This window comes from Poecilia reticulata, chromosome 15 (genome assembly GCF_904066995.2).
Source record: "Poecilia reticulata chromosome 15, P_reticulata-male-v2, whole genome shotgun sequence".
In the NCBI taxonomy this organism is placed as follows: Eukaryota; Metazoa; Chordata; class Actinopteri; order Cyprinodontiformes; family Poeciliidae; genus Poecilia; species Poecilia reticulata.
The window spans coordinates 16,125,551-16,151,629 of record NC_088844.1 but is presented as its reverse complement, the minus strand read 5'-3'; the positions used below and the strand labels follow the sequence as shown (position 1 = coordinate 16,151,629).

Genomic DNA, 26,079 nt, shown 5'->3' with positions numbered 1-26,079 from the left:
TTAGTACAAAGTATTTTATTGTAAATGTTTAAAATACTACAATAGTGCGTTTGTGATGAAAAGGCTAAGGAAAATAGTAACAAAAATAAATACATCTGCACCAACAGATATGTGATGAGCTACCTTTGTGGATCTTACTGGTTACATAATTTTTAAGATTTTTATTTTCGGCTACGCCCTGTTTGACTCGCATTCAACCTTATGCACGTTTCCTCACAGTGATTGCAAGAATTTAAGGCTTAAAGTATAAGCCTCATTGTCCTGCGTTACTATAGTATAATGGAATGGTCGTAATAAAAATATACATGTACTCCTTAACATTTCCTTTTTTAGTAAAAAACAAAACAAAAAAAAAGTCTTAAGTTTGAAAATCACATGAGTTTTCACAATAACTACATTTTCTAGAGCTGGATTTTTACTGGTTTTTATGTGATGAAAATAGAAAAAGATACATGTATGGCTGCTCAACCAGGTGTCAGTGCAGAAAAGCTGACTGGGCCACTAGGCGTCATGGACCACAGGACACATTTGCAAGGAAGCAATCAACGCTTCCTCCTCTGGTCATTTCACTCTCTGAGTTTTAACTAAAACAACAAGAGGTACAAGCCGATATTTCAAGGCAGATTTTACAGAATGGAAAACTGCTTTAGTAACAGAATGTGTCGATACCATCCTCAGCTGCTTTTTGACATCATGCAACGGTAAAACCAAAACGTGTTAGAAAACAACCAGCACACAGAGAAATATTTTGTAAGACTTTGTAAGAGAAGTGTTTCAGGACAAAAACTGAATTGTCGCTGAAATTTGGGTTTCTGTCAGTGTAAGTGCAGTTTTGGATAATAACAGAAACAGAAAAACACACACAAAGAAAATACATTTTGTGTCTTAATTATGTCCAGGAAAGAATAAGCGAGATAAAATTCCTCTGTTGTAGATAAAACAAAGTGCCAGAAACAGTTGATCCTTCATATCGGTTGGTCTATTCTCGTTTCTTCATTTCGGCAGGGTCCTTTCCCTTCCCCCAGTCTTTTAAAGCCTTGGTGTGGAGGTGAACATTTTCCACAGTTTCTGCCAGTGCAGAGCCGTGCTGAGATCCACAAGTTTCAAGCCAGGGTTCTTTGTCTTGGCTTGATTCTGGGATAGAGCTGTTTGAGAACACACACGTGTCAGTAATGCAAACGTTTCATGACAATTCTCGTGTTTTAAGATTGATTGTAGAGGCTCCTAACTCACCCCTAGCAGGTTACGAGGAATGTAACCCTCCGTGTCGCCCAGACGGGCCCACCACCAATCGATCTCGTCTTCATCCTCTCTGCGAACGATGGTCATGCAGTCTCCCTCACGGAAAGACAGCTCATCGGGATTTTCAGCCATGTAGTCCCACAAAGCATAGACCACACCTCTGTTCATTATTCCCATCTTCTCTTGCACACCTGAGAAGTCAAGTTGACACAAAGATAAATAGAAAAAAAATTCATATCAAGCAGCACTTTTTGTCAAGAGAGCAAAAACTACAAAAAAAAAAAAAAAAAAAAAAAAAAAAAAAAACATGTACAAAGGTGGTAACGGCCAATGTTAGAAAACAGTTTTTACTGACCATAAAGGAACTGCGAGCACTGAGTGTAACCCTCCTCCATCTCTTCACATTTATCTGCTGCCGTCTGCATGTCACTGTAGGTCATAGCGAAGACCGCTGCACCCGACTCCACCAGAAACTTGCACACTTGTACGTTGTTGCAGGATGCGGCACAGTGAAGAGGGGTCCTGTAAAAGGGGGACGGGCAAAATGATCAAAAAAGGTTAATGCGAGTACGATACACCCCACCCAAACCCCCAAATAACAGCTACAATCATTTCTACATCAACTAAGTCAGAGACGGTAAACCTACCAGCCGTCACTGTCCGCAGCGTTAACGTTGACGCCAAACTGGACTAAAAACTTGACAATCTCCGTGTGTCCAGCACACACAGCGTTGTGTAAGGCTGTGATGCCTTCGTCGTTGGGCTGACTGGGATCCTCTACCTGAGTTTGGAGAATGAAGGGAAGCATGTTTAACGGTCCCTAAACGGGGTGAAACTTGGAACTGGACTCTCAGCTTCGTTGTATTTGCTGTCATAGAACCTCCTGGATTAGGAAATGTTATCCATGTTGATGAATATCTGACAGTAAAGGTGTAAAGGCTTTGCTAACTTTACACAAAATACAAAGTGTGATGTTTACGGCCAGTGATACTAGCCATGCTAATATACTAATTGTGGTAAAATACTACAGACAGCCTAAAATGTTAGCTGTGTTTAATCCCCACTTTAAAATATTAGTGACATCTTGTTTGACTGCAGGTGTGTAACACCGACTGCTCTCTCACACAGTGTGATACGGTCTCTGTGCCAAAATCAGGAGATTAGCATTTGTTCTCAGAAGAAAGGAAGCTTAAGGCAACGGCTTCGTTGCAGGAAATAATTGTAACAATCTAACACCATAACATAATTTGATGGTGTTAGATTGTTATATCTAACATTGTTATTTTGAATTAATGTTGCTGGGGAAAAGAATATCTTATGATCTGGAGAATTTCCACATTTTAAGGTGTTCAAAAACTAAAAATAAAATAGAACAGAACTATCCTTTCCTGTATTGATGTGTACCAGCAGCAAGTTAGATTGTAAATGGAAGCATGCATATTTACACAAATTGTAGAAGAAATATAAAACAGAAAAAATAATAAGACACAGGTGAAATAAGGGTAAAGCCAGTTATGTGCATTTCAAAGGATCTTTTACATATGTATTACTATATATATTTTTATGTACATTTCTATCCTACATTGAGGTGTGTTTTACTGAATTTGTAACATTGGCCTGTTTCAGAAAATGATGCTTTACTAAATAAAAATGTTTTTTAGGAACTGCATATTTCATTTATGTAGAAAGCTGAAAAAAACCCAAACAAAAGAAAAAAAGTGTTTTGCTGTCATTTCAATTGACTTCAATCAGAATCAACTAAAATCTGTAACAGGTCAAATCTTTACAAAAAAAAAAAAAAAAAAAAGTGATCCGAAATTATCCACAGAATCTGATTAGTGCAGCTCTAATTTTGCAGTCATGGGATTTTTAAATATAGTGACCATGAACTTTTTTTTGTTTGTTAGATTTTCTAGCTCAAACCCAAAATAAATAAAATCGGGGGGGGAGCAACAGAAAATGTTTCATTTGATGGAAAAAGGCCTTACTTCATAGATGATTCTCTGGACCAGGTCAAACTCTCCCTCCAAAGAGGAGTCCAGCAGCAGAGCGAGAGGGTTGAACTTCACCCTCATGCTGTGATCGATGCGTTCAGAACCAGGCTTGCGCAAATTAGTCCTCTTTCCCTAAAAAAAAGTAGTTAGGATTTAATCATCACTTAAAACAAACAGCCGTCATGAGTGCAGCCTGTGTTGAAGCGTCTGCTCTCAGTCTGCTCAGGTCGCCTGTGGATCAGGGCAGTAAAATGTTTTTCCAGCTCTGTGTGCATGTTAATCCAGGTTATAAGTGAAAGCGCAGGGGGGAAAAAAAAGTCCTCCCTTTGTTATGCAACCTGATTAAGAACAAAAGTCCTTTAATTTTTTATGCTGGTTACAGAGGTGAGAGAAACTGAACCAGAGGGAAGAGAAAATGGGTCATACTACTCTTATCCTGCTGATTTGTTCTTTCAAAACCTTCCACATCTCCACGAAAACCGCTTAGCACGTCTTTTTTTAACAGCTTAGCAACAACAAAACACAAATTAGTGTTTATTTTCGAATATATCCTCTTAGTGTTAGGAGAACAGGACCCATTTTCCAGAAAACAATAGCAGTGATTTACAAGGATTTCTGGTTATATAACAACATCAGATCAGTTCACCTCCACTGACCAGGAGAACTTGCACAAACTCACTCATGACTTGCTCTTTTGGAGATTTGAAGGAGTTTTAAAATAGACCACAGAATAACTGAATGCTTTAGAAAACAAAACAGGTGACAACAGAACATATGGAAAAAAGTTGCTTAGGATGATGACGGTTCGTACCGGAGGCAGCGTGACCTGTCCAGTGACCTCAGGCGCCTTCATGTTAAACGTGTCCTCTCCCAGGCTGTCCTGCTCCGCTCCGCTGGGGTACGGCGGTGGGGGGTACGGGGGGAACTCTTCAACAAAGCTTTCGAGAGGTGGAGGAGGTAGAGTGGGCATCGTGTCGTCCATGCCAGCAGGGGGTGGCGGAGGGAAGAGCGCGTCGTCGGGCCTGGGAGCCGGATGGGACGGAGGAGGGGGTGGGATGATGAGCTCACAGTCTGGAAAGGCTGAAGGTGGTGGGGTCTGTTCGGGCGTGACAGGAGGCGGGACGTTTGCGCCGGCCGAGTGCGACGGCAGTTCTCCTCTCTTCAGAGCCTGATCCATCTCTGATTGGGGGACTTCTGCGATGCTTTGCGGGTTCTGCACATGCGGCCCCGCAGGTCCGTCTCCCGCCTTTTCTGTTTCTCTGGCAAAAGCTGGAGTGGTTGGCATGGTAGCGGCGGTCTCCATTGCTTTTAGGGTGGTCTTCTGATAGCGCAGCTTCTCAATGTTGGGCCCTCCTGGACCCTCTGGCTCAGTGATGGAGCTGCGTTTCTTTAGGGGCCTCGGTGCGTTGTAGAGCTTCTTTCTGAGGGCCTCCAGGTCACCATCGCTCTGGTGCCTGTAGGGGTTGGAGATGAAGGGGAGCAGCTTGGTGGGGCTGAGAGGACGGGGGATGCGCTCCGTTTCTGGCTGGGGGTCCTCAGACACGCTGGGACTCCCGCTGTTGGTCCTGACACCGTCAACCTCGTTTTCAGGGGCCGGGGAGCGGCGCTCCAGGTACGGGTTCTCCAGGTGTTGGGTGCCTCCACTTGGAATCACTGGTTTGCCATAAACTACAGGAAAATACAGGAAACACACACTCAGTTTGGTCATTAAGAGAGAGGCTGTGTTGTTGCTGGGAAACCGTTATGCTCACAGAAACCCACAGTATGTTGAAGTAGATGGAGGTGGAGTCACATCATTAAAGCCTTAAGTCCTGGTTTTAGTATTTACTGCTGCCACCAGACTGAACATGCCAAGAAAAATCAACCAAGAAACCTAATTGCAACATTCCACAGGCTAAATATAACTAAAGTGATCAAATGAAAAATAATTACATTCACCAATAACAGTTTACGGACCGAGTAACAATGTCTATATAGCACCATGCTTTTTCCTCCTTTTAACTTTCCACCAACATGCCTAGAAACAGGAGTCTGAACAATCAGTTGTTAGCAATGACCCACCTGGTTGAGGTTTCAATAATTATCTGCTGGACAATTTTCAAATCTGTCTGATGGCATGTCTATTAAAAATTATTTTTCAATGGTCTTTTGTGATATAAAAATTTTCTGAAAACATAAGTTTTATGCTTTCAGTAGGTTCACATTTGAATCATCAGTCCATGTCATAAATCTAAAAAAACAGACGTCTTAATTAATGACATAAATTTACGTTTCCATAATTATTCTAATTTATTGCGAGCCATGATCAAAATGAATAACCGTGAATATTCTCACCGCTGGTAAACCCGTTGGGGCGGGTCTGAGCCCTGTTGAGGGCTCCCTGGATCCCAGACTGGAAAGGCTTTCCTGAACCGGGCTGCTGAGTGTACATGGAGTAAATGGAGCGAGCGTCTGCCGTCGACGGCTTCGTCAGGCTGCCGTCTTTGGAGGACGGAAGCTCTGGGGTGAAAGGTCGGACCGTGGCTGCAGGCGGCGCGTCCTGCTTGGAAGGCAGCGGGAGTGTCTGGCTTTGAGAGGGAGGTAGAGGGCTGCGGCCCAGGGCGGCCGGCGGCTGCTGGCTGTGGGGCTTCGTCTTGGGGAAAGTGCCCGTGTTCAGGCCCTGCTTGCTGTAGGGAACAACGCTGGGACCTTTTGGTTTGGTGGGAACAGGAGGGGGCACCTTGACTGCGGATTTCGGGGCAGACTGGATGGATATGGAAGAGAAGGAAAACCTTTTAGATGTGAGGAAGCGCTTCTATCGGTTAACACTAAACCAGTTTTTCTCTCACCTGTGCATCCCTGACCAGGTCTTCGCTGCTCTGGTTCTTGCGAAGGGAGGCAGCGGGAGCTTCCGTCGGCTCAAACATGGAGAAGGGGCGCGCCTTCCTGTCTCTCTTCAGTTCAGATTCATCTGATTATACAGTAAATTTATTTATTAAAAACGACAGGGCAGAAGGTTGCTAAATCAGTTCTTACATTGTTCTGGAAAGAATTCAGATTCTGTGTGTGGTCCTCTTACCTTGTTCTGTGTTAGAGTTGGAGTAAGAGGTCATCCGTGGCAGTGTTGAAGCTGGGCCGGGTCCATTGACCTTTGGACCTTGACCTGAGGAGTTCCAGTCTGCCGGCTTTCCAGGCTGCAGACCTGAGGAGGAGGAAGAGGAAGAGAGGAAGGGTTGTTCAGATAGTACAATATTCCTGACATAAATAACGAAACCAAATCAACCACACTGAACTAGAAATGGGGATAACTCATAATAAAACACAAAGTTTGGAGAACATCTCCCCGCTTATGGCTTGCTTTTGGATGACTGGCTAAGACTGAGCCAATGGCCAAGTATGTCTGCAGTCAGATGAGCCATAAAGCACGGAGCACTTGCTTCCAGCGAGATTAGCATCACAACCATGGGAAAATGAGGATATTTCCATAAGACTTGCAGGAAACCAAATGAAGAGGAGTCGTACGTCAGTGCACATTGTGCAAACGCGAACAGACTGAGTTTGTCAGTCTGTTCTGACTGTCAGCTCAAGTGAAGGTTATGCATTTGTTCCAACTGACCCATTTAGCGATGCAGAGAAAGAACGGACAAGGGAAAAATAAAAAAAAAATCTCAACAAGCGAGATTTACGCAAATGGCAGAACAACACATGCTGAGCTATCAAAATTATAAGTAACATCAAATGAAAAGTATCTAAAATGTTTCGACACGATAGAGAAGTCCTGAAAGCACACACACGCACACAAACACGAGTGTGTACCTTTTCTTTTAGCCCGCAGCTCTTTCAGAGGCTTAAGCAAGAACATGGCTTCTAACGGAGATGCATTCAAAGACAAGAGAAGCAAAGCAGTCTTAAAACCTTCAGGTTTCTTTTGCTCTAGACATGATGTTGGCCGAGCCCTGGCACTGGCCCCCCTGAGGGGCCATGCGGCGAGCAGCGCAGCTTCCTGGAGACAGATTTATACTTTGCTCTACACTTCGGACGCTAGAGAAGAACTGGGAACAATTGTTTATTAAGAACAGATTCTTCTTTGTCCCCGCCCATCCCTCTCTCTCTCTCTCTTTTCTTATCATGCTGCACATCAACCCACCATGCAGAAGTAATCGCATGCAACAGGACAGACTGGGGAAAAAATAAACATGTTACTTTCACTGCCTTCGTGCTGTTTTGCTAGAAACGGACAAATATAGGTTGATGAAGACGCAGCGGGAATGTGAGTGTGCGATGTTGCTGATATTTTGTAATGAACAGTTTTCACATCGGATGAGATTTTATTTTAATACTATGGTGTACACAGATGGTCTATTATCCACAGATGAATGGATAAGAGAGTGACTCAAGTGAATCCCATTAGACAGTGCAAAGCAATGTTTTATGTTGCACTGGTCCAGTGGATCCCCCTGCTCCCGACTGTAAAACCTCACTGGGATCTGGACACACAACACTACAGGCAGAGGCTCTCTGGCATCAATGTAAACCAAGAAAATAAACACATCCTTCTTAGGTGTTGAATCAGTTTTAGATTTGCCCAGCTGAGCTCGTATTTTTTGCTAAGCTACAGTTTATTTTATTTATTTATTAATTTGTTTTTACAAAGGCTTAACGGCTTGTTTTTGTAAAACGCAAAAGGATTGCAAAGACAGAAAAGAAAAGTCATTATTTCTGCAAAAAGCTTAAAGTATTGCTAAAGAGATCGAAGCAAACTATTGTTTAAGCATCATCATCATCGCTTCAGTAGTGAAAAGAATTCATAGAAAAACACTCCCCCAACTCACTGCAAATATTAGCCTACAGAGATCTTCAAGACAGTGGGGAGAAACTATTTGTCCTTAAAATAAAATGAGAAATAATAGATCACAGCAGACAGTGGATGAGGAAACTGGCTACCTTCTGAGCTCAAACTGACTTCACACTCAGCAGGAGTAACAGTCTGCTCTGCTGCTGCTGCAAGAATCAGGACATTTCCCCCAGACAAAAAAAAAAACCAACAGCAAAATAGGTTTTTAAGCATCTCAGTAATGAAGGGCTTCAGTTCAGAAGTTGCTAAAACAATTTTAAATAGATCAGCTGTTTGTAATATGCATATATATGTTGTTTATATAATAAAATAAGACAAATCAGGTGGTTGCTGCCTAGTCAGAGGTTCTCACCTGAACTAGCCTTGCTCTGGGAGTCGCTGCCTGGCAGAGTGGCGGTGCCGTCTGGGTAGCCTGGTTTTACAAGCAGCTCGTGCCTCGATGGACCTCGGGGCAAGGTGGATGACTGGATGTAAGGGCCAACTGCTGCCACACGAGACGGTCCGGACTGCAGCCCGGCTTGGCCATCAGAGGGCAGCTGTGGTATTAAGGGAGCAGAGGAGGGGAAAGAAAGGGCAGGAAAGACAAAACAAGACGGCATTTATTACAACTAGTCAGACGAAGGACGGTGGCAGCAGAACAGGATGGAAAAGAGAAAATTCAATACATGAGAACCTAAATAAACAATGTAACAGAAGAGAAACTAATGATTGAAATGAGTATAACAAAAAAGGAAAAAAAAAAAAAAAAAAAGGAGATGCTCTTTTCTGACTTGTAGGTGGCGCTATGAGATGCTGACTTCAGTGTTCAAGATGTGGAAAACAGTATTTTACCACATTTGAAATCAATAAGAGTTGATTTAAACCCACAAAGGGGTTTGCTGAAACAACTCATCACTGCTTAAGATTTTATTCAGGGTGTAGTGATGAGGTTTTTCTAAACTAAAGAAGTGCCATCCAGTAACCTTTTCAGACCAATGTCTTAAAAACTACAGGTGCGTGTGACAGTTGTCACATCTGTGAAGCAACTGACTTCAGGGTGGATACACGAGCTGATAGCCCAACAAATTAACCAACTAATATCAATTTTATATACAGCAAAAGGGTATAATATTCTGTGAAATTATCATATTAAAAATATTTCTAAATTGAACAGATGTTGTATACGTTGCATCACTTGTTAAATGTACCCAACCTGTTTGATCTGAAGTATAAAAACAGACATTTTAAAATCAGTCATAAGCATGAAAGCAGTGGCTAAAATTTATTAAATAATGATAATAATAATAATAATCTTTAACAATTTTCTTACAGAGTAGACTAAATGAATTGGCTGAAATTAACATGATTTTTCTTTTATTATCAGCCAAAGATGACCTCTATAAGAAAATGAACATGCTTCAAATGTCATGCTGAAAGGTAAACTAAACCAAACACTGATGAAATTTCCTGTGTAAAGAAGTCATGCTTCTTAGTTGTGATTAGAAAGCAGTTAAAGGTACAGCTGCAGTACTAATTTAGTTACCTGACGGTGAGCGTCTTTTGAAGCCCTCTCTTTAGCAGGATAGCCATTCTTGAGAAAACAAAAAGCACAAACATGCAAAAGCAGTTCAAAAGACCAAATAATCCTTCCTGTTCAACGTAATATTAGCCTCTTTGTGTTCTGTAGCGGGGGGGGGGGATGTAACCAAGATCATGTGGGGACAACTGAGCATCGTTCTTCGGCCAATATGTGGCAACTATGTCTGCCAGACTTTTGCTGCTGAGCTGGAGGAAAATGTGGCTTTGGGTGGCTTGTGTTTTTGTGCTGGTATGAAAGGGGATCACTCATTATGATTCAAGGCAGGCTGCGGGTAAGGCACCTTCTCCTTAAGGCCTATTCGGGTTTCCATCTCTAAAAACGCAGACACACACACACACACACACACACACAAAACCGCAAACACTTCCATATACTGACCCTGGTTTAATAGAAATGTCAAGAGGGTTTAAACAACAAGCTGGGATGCTTTAATGCAGGTTGTATGTTGCTCATTAGAAGCTTTTAGCAAAACCTCACGATATGTGATATACCAACAAGGTCATTTATTATTTATACTCCAACTTATAGACACTGCAGGCTGATAGATTTTATTTCTACAAGACAAAGTTACACATCAGGATGGCTAAGTGGATTTTTGTGCATTTATCAAGTTATTGATTAGACCTGAATTTGATAGGAAAAGAAAGTTATTTTGAGAGACAAAAAAAGAACCCACATGTTCAAAAGAATTTAAATTTTTTTTTAAAACATGAGAAAGCTGCAAAGCATATAAGTAAAAAAAAAAAAAAAAAAAAGGCACATTTTCATTCCACACTTCCACCGTAAGGCAGAAGTAAAAAAAATGTATTCCTCACAGTCAGTTTTACAAACAAGTCTGTTGACTCCCAATTACAGTCCCATGGCAACATGTGTACAAAACAACTCCTGGAAGAGGGAAGAGTGGAGTGGAAGAGCAGGGGGGAGGCGAGGCAGAACATTCAGTACTTTTACTGCCAAAGAGACGAAGCCAAAGAGAAAAACCGAAAAACCTCAGCCGGCCAAATTCTAACAAGTACTATATATTTCAGCTTTTACTTCATAAATGAATCTTAAAATCATAATATAATATTTGTAAAATGGTCATGTTTCTTTAAGAAAACTGGTTGCTCTTGTTTTTTTGTTTTTTTAAGAGGGAGGCCAGAAAAGATAACATCTAAAGACATTCCTGCCTGCCTGCCTTGATGACAGACTGCACTCATTTCAGCTCCCCTGTCGTCAGGACTCGTTTCTGCCAAAATGAGACTGTAGAGTGGGATGGGGAAGAAGTGAGAATGCAAAATGCAACTCTGTCCTAATGATCATATCATTTTATTCCCAAACAAAGATAAATCAGGAAAACAAATCGAAAAGAATCGATTTGTATGGCGGGGGAGTTAAATAGTTCTTCCAAACAAGATAAGAGGGTTGGGTTGCCTTACGTCATGGCTGATCTCTGAATAATGTGGCGTCTGAGGCTTGATGTAAAACAGAGACAGAAACACCCTTACTTTAAGGCCACTAGGTGAAGATCTGTGACAAATAGGAGTTTTGGTAAAACGTAGCTGCGTTTCCATTACAAATGTGCGCAAATCTTTGTCCATATTCTGCTAAAGTCGAAAAACACCCAAGGTGCGGTGTTTCCATCAAATAATAAATGAAATTAAAATCTCATGTGAATAAGCTTGTTCACATGATAAGCCCTCATCCTACAGACACCTCATCATAGCACAAAAACTTTGAAACTGCCGTGTTTCCATTAAGCGCATTTACTTTCACGATCTCAATTTGCGCAACTTCATGGTTAATGGAAACGCAGCTCACGACAAGTGGAGCAAGTCAAAGATGGAAAAGGAAAGATTTGGAATGATGAAACTCACAGGCAAGTTCTCCTTCTGCTGAAGAGCCGCTTTCTTCTTCCACAGCCGGTCTCTGAGCTCACTGATCCGTTTGTCCATGGCCGCCACTTCCATGTTGCGCTTATTTAGATTCTCCCTCTGCTGCTGCAGCTTTGAGTTCTGATCTTGATTGAGCTTGTTTCTCAGCTGACCAGTGCGGCAGACCAGGCAAAATAAGAATCATTATTTAAGTACATAAATTATGCTTGCTTAACTTTTAATCGTCTTAGTCTATTTCTGCACACCTGAAGCTCCTTGTAGAGGCGGTCCAGCTCTGCCACCGAGCTTTGATTGTCATGCATGTTGTCTTTTTTGCCGTTTTTAAGCGTTTCTAGCTGCCGGCTGAGCTCCTCCACCTTGGATGCGGCCATCACTAGTTCTCTCTGCTTCTGCTGGAAAAGGTTATTCATTTGCTCGATTTCTTCCACTGCAGAAGTGGGGTGAGAGGAGAAAGAAAAAGATGCAAACAGAAACGTAAGTACAGACGCTTTCGTTCTGAGATGCTCTCAAAAACAAACACACACACAAAAAGTCTTTAAGCTCACCTAATTTGCCATTGCTGACACGTTTCTGCTCCACCTGGCCCTTGAGAGCCCTGACCTTCTTGAGTCGCACTTCCTGGTTCTCGATGTTTTCTCGGAGACGCTGGAGCTTCTCTTGCTCAGACGCCTGCTGCTGCTGACGCTGCTCCTGCTGCTTTAAGTAACGCAGCCGCTGCTCCTGCGGAGGGGAGATTAAGAAAGTGTTACGGGAGGGCAAACATCACACAGTGTACTCTTGCAAACTTTACGTCCATTTCTTGCACACTTTGTTTTGAACACCACTGGAAGCAGAATCCCCCAGATTGATACAAACCGTTAAAATGTTTCGCGCTAAGAACATTACCGACTTAATACAGCTGCGGTTTTTAGATACATTTATGTTTTTGTTTTATCTGCGTATCCTTTTACACCATTCCATTTAGTGGTTATAAAAACAATATCTCTCCATATGCTTTACAGTTAAATGACAGGAGATTGATCTTATTCAATGGTGTTAAGCAGTCGAGATGAATGGTGTTTAAACAGCTGGCTTCCCATGCAGTCCTCATTCACTACGTATACTGGAATGGAAACATCTTAGAACGCCCGAGCACCAAACTTAGAGGTGCTTAAATTATATTACAGTTCTTTAAAAAATAATTTTTTTTTAAAAAAAGTACCGTACCTAACAAATAAATCCAAACCAGGATGGGGAACCAGGTCATTAAAAACAGAAGGGAGATGTATTCAACTACCAGCAGGAAGTCATGTATATTTTGCAGATACCAGAAACGTATCCTGCAATCATTAACAATCCAGCCCACTATTCTGTCACAACCACCGAATACATTCTTAGTATTCTCAAATTCAGCAGTGTGCCTGACTTTTTAGCACCTGCTACTTGAGCTCCATTTTCAATAATTTTGGCTTTTACTTTCATCCTGACCACTTCTCAACTAATTTCTTTTGACTCCTTTTCCCAGCTTTATGCACCTTGGAAGCGAGCAGCTGTTGTTGAGCTTCAATCTGTTGCTGCTGCCTGGCGGCCATCTCCTGTAGCTCGGCTAACGTCATGTCCATCCGAGGAGTCGCCACCTAAGATGAATGAGGGATTTGGTATGAAAAAATAAACAAAAACAAAACACTGAATTAAGCCAGTAACAGAGATTTTTTAAATCTTCATACAATAAAACTGGTTTGTTTTAGATTCAACTATTGTACAATCATATCTTAAATAGTTTGTTTTACCCCGTTCTCCATCCTTCGTTCAGGGGGAGCTCTCACTCCATTTCTCTTTGAATCCAGGCCTCTTGACCCTCCTGTGATTAAAAACAAATAAGACTTCAGATATTACAATCTGCTGTAGTGTTTCATTCAAGTAACCATTTTTTTTCTAATTTAGTGACACCAAAAGATATCAAGCTGTTAAAGCAGTGGCCTTTACAGGTAGCTGTGAAAAATGATTGGAACTTCCCCCTGGATTCTTGCCTGTTTGTGTCTCAAACACACACACACACACACACACACACACACACACACACACACACACACACGCACGCACATAAACACAGTGAAACACCAAGGTTTCTATAACACTGCAGCACAACAGGACATGCTTCAGTTAAAACAGACTGGCTGGGCTGCTCCTCTGGATAACCGGCGGGATAAGTGCTCCTTGTAACTTGCAATAATCTTAGGATTTAAACGAATATGTAAGCCTCAGAGTCTGGGGACAAAACTGTGTCTGTGCTTTTTGGATGTTTGAATTTTAGTCGCAAAACTACGATTTGACAAAAACAAAGTTATTCCGCTAATCAAGATCTTTATCATTTAATTGCTTCTAGGTTTACATGAACAACAAGCTGAATATAAAACAAGATCTGTTGAGTTCATATCCAAGCGTAAGGTACAACCGCGATTCGACCAACACACACAACCGAGTTTCTTTATCATATCCTTCCGGTTTACTGTTTTGACCTCATACAGTAATAAACACAGTGAACCAAAAAGGTAATCCAGGGCTTTATTGGAAGGACAGAGAAAAGCTTAGCTAACAGTGTGGGAAACAAGACCAGCAGAAGATAACAGGAAGGGAAAACAACCACCTAATCCCATGGCTAGACTCAAGCTGTGAGGGGTAAAAGGGCTTAGTTGCGCAACCAGAAGCCGAGAAGGCGGTCAACAACCAATAAGATACTTCTCGTCATCTTAAGAAAACAAAAACAGGCCACAAAGATGACCAGGATTCTCTGCTTTCATTCGGCTTCAAACATACAAATAAAGCTTGCTTGCTAAAGTGTTCAGTTATTCATTTGATTAAAGGAATATGTTTTATCTGTAATGGTTTCCTTGGCTTTAGTAGAAAGATAACCAGTCAAACAACCAGTCAAACAAGGGTAACCGATTTTAGCTAATTAAGCAATTAAACAAGTAAAAAAGAAAATCTTCACATGAACAGAACACCATGAACACAATGAAGCATAAGTTTTGTAAATACTTCTACAAGAGACACTGGCTAAGCTTGATGTCCTGCAGACTAAAGCTGCAGCTGTTGGCTGTAAAACCCACCTGACCAGCTGCATATCGTCAGTCTGCTCCAAATCTATCAAGAGTGGAGTAAATTTTAGGCTTTCAATGAGCTATTATTGCTCAATGTTAGCTCATATACTAAAAGTAAGAGAGGCATTACTGGTAACTTCACAGAAACTCACTTAAAAACATCTTGTCCCTTTAAAGTAAACTGGTTTGGAGCAATCTCAGGTCTGAAAAGTTCCTAACGACTGGACTTTTTGTATTGAAAAACTGCAGCAATCTCTGGTATTTAGAATCTCTGTGTCAAACGTCCCTTGCACAATGGTGTTGAATTTGTAGAAGAAGTGAACAAACACCGACACCTCTACTTATCTTTAATTTACAGACTGAAATCGTACCAGATTCTCTGCCAGGTGCGCGGTTGTGGCGCAGAAAGAAGCGCACCTCCCCTCTGTGCGGCTCCCATCTTTTGAGCACATCCCACATCCGCTCACCATCACCTACAGGTCTCTCTGTGAACAGAGGGCATCAGAGGTTATACAAAAATTACAAAAATGAGGAAAAAAAAAGAATATTAAAAAGCAGTTTGAGTTAATCGTGACAAAAACGATGCTGGACAAGTGTACATGTGGTGTTTGCTTAGAGAATGTTGTTTGACCTGCACTGAAAGGCACAAAGGCATAAGGTCTCTTGGCACAAACTTAATGACAAAAAAAAAGTGTGCTGTTCATTCTTTTCGGCTGACGTGGCACTAAAGGGCTCATCAACAATTCTTGTGACATTTTCATCAGCAGATTTAAGCCCGTTTCATTGCACAAGGGGCGTCAGATCGCAGTCAGGCAGAGGTCAACAAAATAATCCACAATAACGGCAGAACAACCAAATAAAAATTGCATCATTATTAGTGTTTTGTTTAAATCTTAACATCTTAAATCTAAAGTGGCCAGTAGAAAACTGCAAAATGAGTCTGCCGTTTCATTATCCTGAGATTTCATTTCAGACTACTTGTGGAAGTACTCGAACGCAATAATTGGTACTTGTCTCACTCTTATTGAAGCCTCACCATGGAAACGGCTCGAAAACCTTGGTACTTGAGTTCTGATTTTGACTAGTCATTACGTCTCAGATAGGGGATAGAGGAGGCTGAAATTATAACCCACCCCCCCTACATCTCCAAACCTCCTGCTTTGGAGATGTAGGAGATATTAAGGTGCTTTGTTCTTGTCAGGGTGGTTATAGTTTCTACCTAATTTGCTTTGCAGATATATACTGAGATGAGCTCTTGTGAAGCAACTCAAATGAACACACCATCTTTATGAAAACCCAAATGCGAGGATAATAGACCTGAAAAATCTTCTGTTCCGGACTCACCAGATCCGCGCCACATCTCGGATAAGTGGCAATCTGTTTCCCCAGGCTCCTTGCACATATCCACCACATCTCGGCACAGTGTCTCCTTGGTAACGGGAACCTCAGAAAAATGTTGGTCATTGTTGCTGAGGTATACAGTCAAGAACATCTGTGTAAAGAAAGGAGGCAGAGGGAGGGAGAAGTAGTTAGCCAAGCATGTTAGGCAGAGATAACTTAAACAGGAACATGAGAGTAAAGGATCCTGGTACCAAGCGGAGCTGATGATGGCAAAGAAAACACCACAGTTCTGGAGATTTGGAGCAGAATTCCCCGATGGGGCAGCTTTTCACAGTGAGTGTGTGCATACAATGTCTATTTCCTTCACCAGCAGTATGTCATTTCTATGCTCTGTTTGTCTGTCAACAGGAGGGAAAAAAACCAAAAACTTCCAAAATTCCATTTAACTTCACACCATTGAACAACTCCAGTTAACAATGGAGAGAGATCCCTGGAACCCAACACAGGGAAACCGGCTCTACACAGCTGATTCTGGAAAAGCTTGATTTGTAGATAAATGTGCATTATGGGGAAGATGTAAAGTTATCACCTACACACATCTGAAAGTGGAATGGAATGTGAAAGCCTTCAGCTACTACAGATAAGAACTGATTCTGTACACTGATACAGAAGTGAAGCGTTCCACTGGCACAGAGCTCAAACATAAACCCTGACGCTGACTATATAAATCCACCCAAACTGCTATTTTTATGTCACCATCTTTTTTATTAATTTATCTTTCCCGTTTCTTTGTATTTTTTTTTACTTTTTAACAACAACTACAACAATTCTCCTTGAATGTTTTCTGTTTGAGGAGAGGACTGCCTGTAGTTTGCAGAGCTATGCGTGTATGTTACTGGACGCTGCTGAACTCATTCATATTTGCCATCACTTAACGGCTGGCTATGGTTGAGCTACATGGTGGATGAAAAGCACCTGATGTAGTTCATAGTTTACAAAGTCTGAAGTTATCTAAACTAACATACTAGAATAATAAGATAATATGACAACTAATCAGGTTTTCTTTTATACCACAGAATCACAAGCACTTCTAACAAGCTGGAAGCTTTAGGATTCCATCTAAAGTCTAATTTGAAAAGAAAAAGCTTCTATAAAAACAGTCTTACCTACATTATGAAAATGGGTATAAGTTTGAAACTCAAAAAGAAGAGGACAAACAGTTCTGACTCAATCAGAACACAAATTAAGGTTCTTGAGTGAATGAATTGGTGCCAGTCTCTGATAATCGTACCACACAAACTGTTTTATAGTGATAGTGCAAGAAGGAGGGGAGAATAGCGTGCTGAGTCAGAGGCCCTGACCAGACCGGACTGCTTAATAAAGATGTCAGTGAAAAGACTCCATTGACAGAGTTGGTGAGTCATCATTGTCAGCACAGAGAGCACCATCCTTTCCTGCAATGTGTGATGCAGACTATTGTAACCAGATTTAACCTTTTATTCCTTTTTTGTGAAAGCTCACCCTGTGGAACCAAGGTAGATTTATGGCTGCTTGGTGATTCTAACGCGGTTCTGCTTAACTTGACTGAAAATTACTTGGCATCCCACATCGTCATCGCACAGTAAAAGGTCCAAGCTCCAAAGGAAGTAATCCAAAGCAATTCACAACATCCCAGAGGACATACAACACATGACCTGCCTGTGTAAACATGGTGGACTGACAGAGAGAGAGAGAAGGTGGAAGAAATCAATAGGAGGAGAATAGTGTTGGGTGGCAGTTCTGACACTGAAAGGGCCAACCAGGGCCAACAGTGACCGGGCCCAGAAACCTTCTGGATGAGTTAGAACTTTATCATGCACCCTGTGGATGAGGCCATAATAATAAAACCCTCAAGTGATATAGTTACTTAATTTTTACATTCACATAAGGAATTTGTGTAGAGTTTGTATTTTTTAAAAAGTGAAATCAATATAAGAAAAAAATATTTCACATTATAGATTGTGGGTCATTTGATGATTTAAAAAAATAAAAAAAGTACTATATCACCTTGCTATGCATGATGAAGAGGAGAAAAAAAAGTATCTGGAGCCCCTGTTATGACTGAGCTGGACAAATTGAGAGCATTAAATATTCATAGACAACACCAAGCAAAATGAAACAGCTCAATAACAGCTTGATGGTCTCACTGCAGGGCAAATTAAAAGCTACTCTGCAGATAACCAGAAAGCCTCGCTAGCTTCACACAGCTTTAAAACAACTCTGAGCCGTGCAAAACTAATGCAGACTGGAAACGAAAACATTTGGCCGAGATTTGCTTCGTTTGCCTTTCGTCCATTAGATATGAAGCAAATGAGCGGATCAGAAGCTGAATTGCACTTCCTTCCTGTCTTGAGAGATTGCCCAGGAATGCAGAAGGTGCGAGCAGCCTCTGCTATTCTCTTAAGGCAACAGACTGCTAATTCTATTACAGCATCAGCAAAGTCAAAGCCATTTCCCAGCACTTGGCGTTGGTGTGACGGTAAAGAATTACAAAATGAAAATGACTGCCAATCTAAAGAAATGTGCATCCTGTCCTCTGGCTATCTAGAATTGAAGAAGCTATAAGGCAAGGTCACTGGGGATATATCAGAGATTATGTTAATCTGCTATATAAAAATATAGCCTCTTACCAGTTTGCTGTCTCAGACACAACAGTGATCTTATTTTCTCAAGTACGCACAAGATAAAACTGATTTATATACATTATATTATATAATCTAGAAATTCCTTATCTGGATCACATTTCTGTACCTGGGCTAAAGGGAAAGTTGTAATAACTTGGACAGAACAAAACCTCGCAGTCTTGGAGGTCAGCTGTAGGACCTCTCTCTGCAGGAGACAGAAAGGATTGGGTGTATTTTAAAGATGAAAGGCTGCAACATCAAAACCCACAGACAAAAGGTGCTGTAATAAGAACACATCTAGAGGAGCAGAAAGACTGCAGCTGGCAGTGCTTAAGCTCCCTGTTGAAAGGAGCTCAAAGGCTCCCAAGACTGAAAATCAAATATACACCATCTCATTTGTTCTGCGTTACTGTATTAGGACACCATTTTTTTTGTCAGTGTTTCTGCCAAGAATGTGGTTACATAAGATGAAGCGGCTATAAGGCTGAGCAATAAAGTTGATAAAGATGTGATTTATGTCCTGTTCTTTGTGACTGCATGCATGGTTTTGATAAAGAAATGTCAATTATTACAGATCTAAACAAGACTTTCAATCATGTACATGTGGCACACTCCTTTATTATCAAAAAAAGACAAAGTAGGTTACAGGATTATTAAATAAATTACTTCCAACAATCCTACAAGTCTATTAATCCATCTGCTCCACCTCAAAACCTTGGGAGTCAATTCTGTTGCCCTTCACTTCAAGATCATAGTCCATTAGCTCACATATTGAATAAGGTGGATCAGTGGTTTGTTGTTTTGCTCTCTGGATGGTTTCACAAGGTCCAGAGATAGGCTAATGACAGGGCTTTAGTACAACTGCTCTGCAATAGCAAAGTAATCCATCAAAACCCATCCAGTCACAGATAACCTATAATTTGGGTCTTTCTTAGACAGGAGTTATCGTGCGGTTTCAAAACTACAGAAATTTCAGAGAGGTCAGAGAAAAAGGCTAGTGTGACAGTTTTTTTTTGTATGGGGCGTAGTGTAAGAGGCAACACATCTGTGGGGTCAGACGTGTGTTTAAAATTAAATCTAAACTTCCCTGATATTTTTTTATTAAACCCATGCTGGTTGCAGCTGACAGCGCCCAGCAAGACGTTCCAAATTCTTTCTATTCAGAAGTCTCAACATTAAGGTCCAGTAATTGTTTTCTGTTTCCGTGCCCCTGCCACATCCAGCTGCTCAGCAGGCTAAAAGAGTGATGTTAGATTTGTCATTCCTCCATGACGCAAATGAGAACAATAAATGCTCCAAGTAAAATAATTTAACTGTGACAATAATAATAAATCATATTACGGTTTGTTTTACATTTTTTTAAGACAATATAAACATTAATAGCTCCACTCCGTTGTACCTACGATATTTATTGTTGCTTCGCAGTTATGTTGCCACATTAAAAGAGCATGGACGTAGTCCGCAAAATGTTTAAGTTCAATTAAATACATTGAGATTTACTACTAGTTGAACCCAAGATGTTATCAAATGCCAATTGGTGAATAAACTGATTAAATAGGAGACATTAAGAGGCATATTTACAGCTGCAAAAGATAAGGGGGGAGCTTGGGGTATGTTATAATTTAACCCATCTCTAAAGCTCCTTTGCTTTACAACTGCTGTGCTTTACGTCCACATCCATGTTTTCAATTACTCGCAAAGAAAATGAATCAGCCACGTTTTGTTGATGAAGTCACCTTTGAATCCAATATCTACTGGATTCTAATACACTGCAGCAGTGTTTGTCTGTGAATGTGTGCGTGCGCTCCACAGTTCCAAGAGTTGACTCGCTTCCAGCATAGCAGTCCTTCAGAAAGGTGAGGCAACAGAAATCCCCCTCTAATGGCTTTCTGCATTATTTCTCTTCATCTCATTCACCTACTCACTGGAACGGCGGGCGGCACAAGAGGATGAGGCAATGAGGGAGAAAAGGTCAGGAGTAACAAACTGCAGACAGTATATGGAATCCAAACATCCATTTGCCGTCGTTCAGCTGCAGCATTTAGAAAAAACAAGGAGGGATTTATACAACACTAAAACAAACTGTGCCACTTCGGTCTCAACAATCTCTATTCATGCTCTGCACTGCAGCACTCAGCCTATCGCTTGATGATCTGCACTCTCGCAATATCCTCCCCTCTCTGGTCTACGTGATGAGACGGTTCCCACTTAGAGGCAATCTGGGAGATAAAGGAAAAAACGGAGTCGAAACTAAGCAGAGGAGAATTATTACTTTTTGTGGAGACGCCCTGGCTCCTGAACTAAACGATTCTGAAAAAGACAGAGGTCATGGGAAACAAAATTACTCAAACTGTCTTGAATATGACTGCTATTATAAATACATAACAAAAAATGTCAGCTTTCAGAAAACAACCTACTGTATGAGTGATCAATGAATACTAAATATTTGAGGTCTTTTTAATTTATGTAAAATATGATAATCTGGGGAGAACGGGGGAGATGGACTTAGCTATCACTGAATGATGCCCTTGTGGCACTTAATCTTTCATATGCAAAACCGAGTAGAGAAGGCAAACTCCCGACTGCAAGATGAAATGGCCTTTTCTGCTGCAGGAACTATTCCAGTTTCCAGGTATAACATCTTCATGGCAATGGAATGAATCCTGACTAAAGTCTGTAGTAGAAGAGCATTCCTTAACACACTCATAGCCAGTTTGATTCCAAACAATCAAAAGTTATTTAAAAAGACAACTCTGAGCAGTGAATAAATAACTAATAATATCAGAGCAATATTTCATTGATTGACCAATTAAAAATAGAAATTTAGTCAGGGTTTTAAAGAGCGAAACTAATCAAAACCAGCAATAAAATAAGAAAGCAAATGCATGCAGAACAAATTATCAAATTTTAAAACCGAACAGCAAAACATAAAAACAAGCAGAGTACTGAGCAATAGACGCTGGCTGATATAAGTATAGTTGATATAAAATTAATGTTCACAAACCTGGCAAGCGTACCAGTTTTACAAGTGGGGATTGAACAATAATAATAAAAAAAATCTGTTAAGTTTTAATTCCTGGAGACAAATGATTCTGAATCTGGAACCCATGTCCAAATGTTAATAGCAGCTTTACATATTAAGACTCATCTATGTTGTGGCTGATTTATTTTTTTTGAATAACTACTTTGACAACAAGGATTTTAACACAAAGTTGTTGTTTTTTTTTTATAGAACCTATATATAGAGCCATCCAAATTTAGGAGAAAATCTTATGTGGCTTTTTTAACAGAGTTGCATCACATTGCCTACTGAAAACACACGTTCATCATTCATTTCTGAACAATCAGCTGACTTATTACTTTAAAAACATGTTCACTACAGACATCTCGCTTCTGCTGATGATCTTTGAGAATGAGGCAGTGATCCAATTGGTTGAGAACTCAGTTAATCCTTTGCAGACAAAACTGGCAGAAACAGCTACTTCTTTACTTCCTAAACAAAGTGTTTTGGTTGAAGTCCATAATACCAATTGGTTAATGTTATAATAGCATGAAGTGTACCTTAAGAGGTTGTTGAACTGATCATATTAAACAAAAAGAGAGCAGCATTGGCCGATAAGAGTCCAAGTTTCTGTGTCACAAAAAAGGGTGAAATTACCGTTTTAGTTCATAAAAAGATCATGTAAATCCAACAGTCCTTTTGTCCATCAGTCCATGCAATGTCCTTGTTTATCACATGGTGTAGTTGAGAAAACACCACAACTCTTCCACAGAGTTAACAGGAGTGTAGATGTCAGGGCGAAACCCTTCTCAGGTTTTTATTGACACGCAGCAAAAAAATACTTCCTGAAGTATGACTCCCCTTTCTCACAATCTGCTACATCAGATAGTGTAACTGAGAAATGGTAAAAATGTGTGATGGAATAATGATAGCCGAAATATGTACACAAACATATCAAGTACTAACTTAAAAATCTACTCACAAAGCAGCCTTTTGTCATGGGAAAGAAATAGGAAACCGACAGGATTTTCTTTTTTTTTGCATTTGTAAAACAAACCAAGTGTTTTCCATAGCACATTATGTTGTTTAAATTTGTTCTCCCACAACTGTTCCTTTAAATTATCTTGATAAAAGTTATTAGTCAATAAACAAGAATGAATTCAAGCCTAAATGTGAGAATAACAAATAGCAGCTCGACAAAGCTGTTTAAGCAGAGATAACCGCAACTCGCATGTAAATGAGTTACACAATGCTCTGGTTCAATAAAGGGGACGAGTGTCCCTTATCGGAGTGCAGCCATGGCACAGGGGCACAAACAATGTGGTTTCCACCACACAGTGTTGAAGAGCTCCTTTGCTTTATTGTGTTCCGGAAACAGTGACACCCCCCCCCCTGCCGGTTACCCCCATTTAAATCACAGCCAACAATTATGCCACTACATACTCACTCCTCCCCAAGAACCAGCCTCTACAATCTGGGTCACTGATTGGTGCTGCAATTTTTAAAACAAAAAACCAAAAAAACCAAAAACAATACCTCCCATCAGAAAAGAGTGAACACAGGCCATTTCCCTTTTAATCAAACACAAGAAACCGTATCTCATCAAAACACGTGCAGCATCCATCCATGCTATTAATGAGAAAAAAATCATTTGGGGTGAGAGAAGAGAAGCCTGTCGATAGCAACGATGTTGACTACATGTCCTTAACAAGCTGAGGTCATAAACACGACAGGTGTTATTCAAATTCAACTCGGTTGCCAAGAAGGATACGCTAATCAAGATAAGGGCTTGCGTAAGATGTGTCGTGATGAGTTTATACAATCAACATCACTCCATCTTGTACAACCTGTTACTCAACAGTAAACCTCGTTCAATGTAAGGCGAACTTTAATTAATAAAAAAGAGATTAAGAAAATGTTACGCTAAAAAACAGTTAATACAGCTTATTGCAAGCTGAGATCTTCTGGCTTTACTTTAAAATCAGACAGCCAGAGTGAAAAAAATTGTTCCTTCTGTGATATAAATTAAGCCGCCAGACGATTAATTAAAAATAACTCGAAGGCTGTTTTGATAAGAAAATAATCATAGTAATAACGTTAATACAACACAATGTCAGAGGTTGCCAGACACCAACGTCAGGCAACTTCTGGCAACGTTGTCTGTTAACACATTCCTCATGTTCACTCGAGATGAGGGGTTGTTGTACAGTTAATGATTATTCAACAAATTTAGACGGATTTCTTAGAACTGGGATGTGCGCAATTTAAATTTATTTACATGGTAGGATGTATTCAAATAAAGTACTATTATATATTCTTCAACATAAATACGTCCTGACTTGTAAAATGCTTTGAGATGACAAATATATTGGTACTATATCAACACATGCTGCGTTTTCTAGCATTTATGACAATAGGCGAATAAAGGTAAATGCAACTTTAACTATTAGCAAGGCAACAGCATTTGCTCCAATGACGTGATGGTGATTTTGCGACTGACTGTGCTGACTCTTCTAAATACTTTTTCCTCCCTATTCCTGTTGGCATAACAAAATTGGATTTTAGTTACCTGAAAACAAGTACTGTTTTATATCAACCTAACCATGGCTTATTTAATGTTTATGTACTGTACACACTCAGAAAAAAAAACAAATGTTTAGCTTTATTCAAATTCAAACTTTATTAACCCCAAAGAGAAATTAAAGGTTACTGTAACTCATTAATTCAAATTATTCAGAGTAAGAGTAGATAGTGTCGGCTGTTAGCAGGAGAGATCTCTTGTAGTGGCCCGTAAGAACTTGACTGATGTTTATGTTGAGAAATAGTGTGTGCATAATGTCCTTGTGACAAAAAATATTCTGTCACTCAACCCAAAAAAAAACATACATTTATAGTAAACACCATAAAGGTTCAACACTCAAATTTGATTTGTTGAACATTTTCATGCAAACGTCTAAAACTTATTTTTCATAAACAATTTCCTGTGATTTTGCAGCAACGTTTTTACAGGTTTCAGCACAAACTAGGAAATTTGCCCTAATTTCTGAATTAAATGTAACATTTTATGCTACATTCTAAAATGTATTTTTAAAAATCATTTATTCTGACATTTAGCACCCTATGAAATATGCCAATCATTATTCATCAGCATGACATTTCAATACTAATTTTCCGTACATAGGACACAGACATCTGTCCACTGCTCTCCCTACATGCATCAAGGAGGTACTGATAAATTATATCCCACACTGCAGCAAAAGCAATGGACCACTGATGATGAAGATGATGATAGTGATGACACGGCAAGAGTCCAGAGCTAAGCTTAGCCTTTGCCAACAACACTTGGCATATGCCCCCTGCTCTAGTATATGCTCAAAGAAATATGAATATCCAAGTACAGACTATGCAAATGATAAAGCTTCTGTAGTTAGGCTCTTAAGATGATCACTCTTTACAAGTATGTGTCCTAAGGGAATAGACTGATGCGGGTTTGTATACTACATATCCTAGGAAGCAATTTACGTCCTCTAGCACACTCACAAGCACCGATCACCGCAAAAAACACTTAACAAAAGCTTATGAAGAAGCTACCCTATCAGTTTACTGCGTGAATTTAAATACCCTGGTGATTCACAACGTAAGAACATGACGATCGTACTGTAGGAAAACAGACACGATATGTTACAGCACAGCGATAAAACTTGTGTAAATAAATCCAATCTTACCGGCATCATTTTAGCTTCGTACCGCATTTAGCTAACCAATCCAGCATGAATCCCCACAGGCAGTTTCGACGAAAGCGTTGAGACTGGAGAGCTCTTTAATCCCGCAGCCTAAACCTGACAACAGGCAAGGCTACTTTCTCTAGCTCGAAGGTCCTCACCTCAGCTGAAAAAAAAAAGAAAGAGGATACTGTTTTTTTTTTTTGTTTTTTTTTCTACTGAAATATGTAAATATGAAGCAGAGTAATGTTAATGGAATCCAGCGTCGTGGACCTGTTGCTACACATAACACGGCCTTCGGGACAGAAGTTTCCGTTGTTAAGCGAGCATCGCTTTAGAACTTTGAAACAGCTTGTAACTGCTACAAAATACCCCACAACGATGTATACAACATAAAGAATAGAACACAAACAAAAAGCGGAAATAGGTTGGAACAAAATAATAATTCTAAATGTCTTACTTACTGCTAGATGCAAACGTAACAAACCCGAAACTCCGCTGATTGTCTGCGTTGCTCAACAGCTCGCAGCCGATCCCAAAGTGACGTAGCCACAGGAAGTTCATTCCACTTTGGAATTCAGGCTCCGCCCCCTTTTCCTGGTTAGGAGCTGAAGACACCCCCACTGTTTATGTGGGACAGAGGAAAATGCTAAAGGGTCAGACGCGCTGTGTGGGAAAACCAAAGGATGCTGGCAGGAGGTTAAACTTGTACTGCACCATAAAATGATTTATGAATTGAATGGGAAAAT

The 26,079-nt window shown here is 40.4% G+C and overlaps 1 protein-coding gene across 4 annotated transcripts; it reads right to left on the bottom strand.

Annotated features, from left to right (window-relative positions):
• On the bottom strand, positions 1-25,904 carry tp53bp2a (tumor protein p53 binding protein, 2a). Of its 4 annotated transcripts, none has more exons than XM_008429563.2 (20): positions 25,795-25,904; positions 25,334-25,496; positions 15,948-16,095; positions 14,975-15,088; positions 13,293-13,363; positions 13,038-13,139; positions 12,069-12,243; positions 11,769-11,950; positions 11,506-11,670; positions 9,593-9,640; positions 8,423-8,606; positions 6,295-6,417; positions 6,065-6,186; positions 5,571-5,979; positions 4,048-4,904; positions 3,231-3,368; positions 1,890-2,023; positions 1,598-1,764; positions 1,234-1,433; positions 1-1,145 (listed from the first exon to the last, which is right to left on the bottom strand). In XM_008429563.2, the coding sequence occupies exons 2-20, from the start codon at positions 25,358-25,360 to the stop codon at positions 1,104-1,106; spliced, it is 3,408 nt and encodes a 1,135-aa protein (XP_008427785.1). In that variant the 5' UTR covers positions 25,361-25,496; positions 25,795-25,904; the 3' UTR covers positions 1-1,103. The 4 variants fall into 4 exon arrangements, with proteins under 4 accessions (XP_008427785.1, XP_008427787.1, XP_008427786.1 ...); XM_008429565.2 differs by having other exon boundaries at positions 25,818-25,889; XM_008429564.2 differs by having other exon boundaries at positions 25,791-25,888.
• Positions 25,905-26,079: the final 175 nt, after the last annotated feature.

Bases quoted from the DNA above. Each gene is read 5' to 3' on its own strand.
- tp53bp2a (XM_008429563.2), bottom strand. From the start codon at position 25,360: ATGCGGTACGAAGCTAAAATGATGCCG. The intron at 6,418-8,422 runs GTGAGAACCTCT...CCTCCTCCTCAG, and splicing joins CCAGAGCAAGGCTAGTTCAG to GTCTGCAGCCTGGAAAGCCG. The intron at 5,980-6,064 runs GTGAGAGAAAAA...ATATCCATCCAG, and splicing joins ACCTGGTCAGGGATGCACAG to TCTGCCCCGAAATCCGCAGT.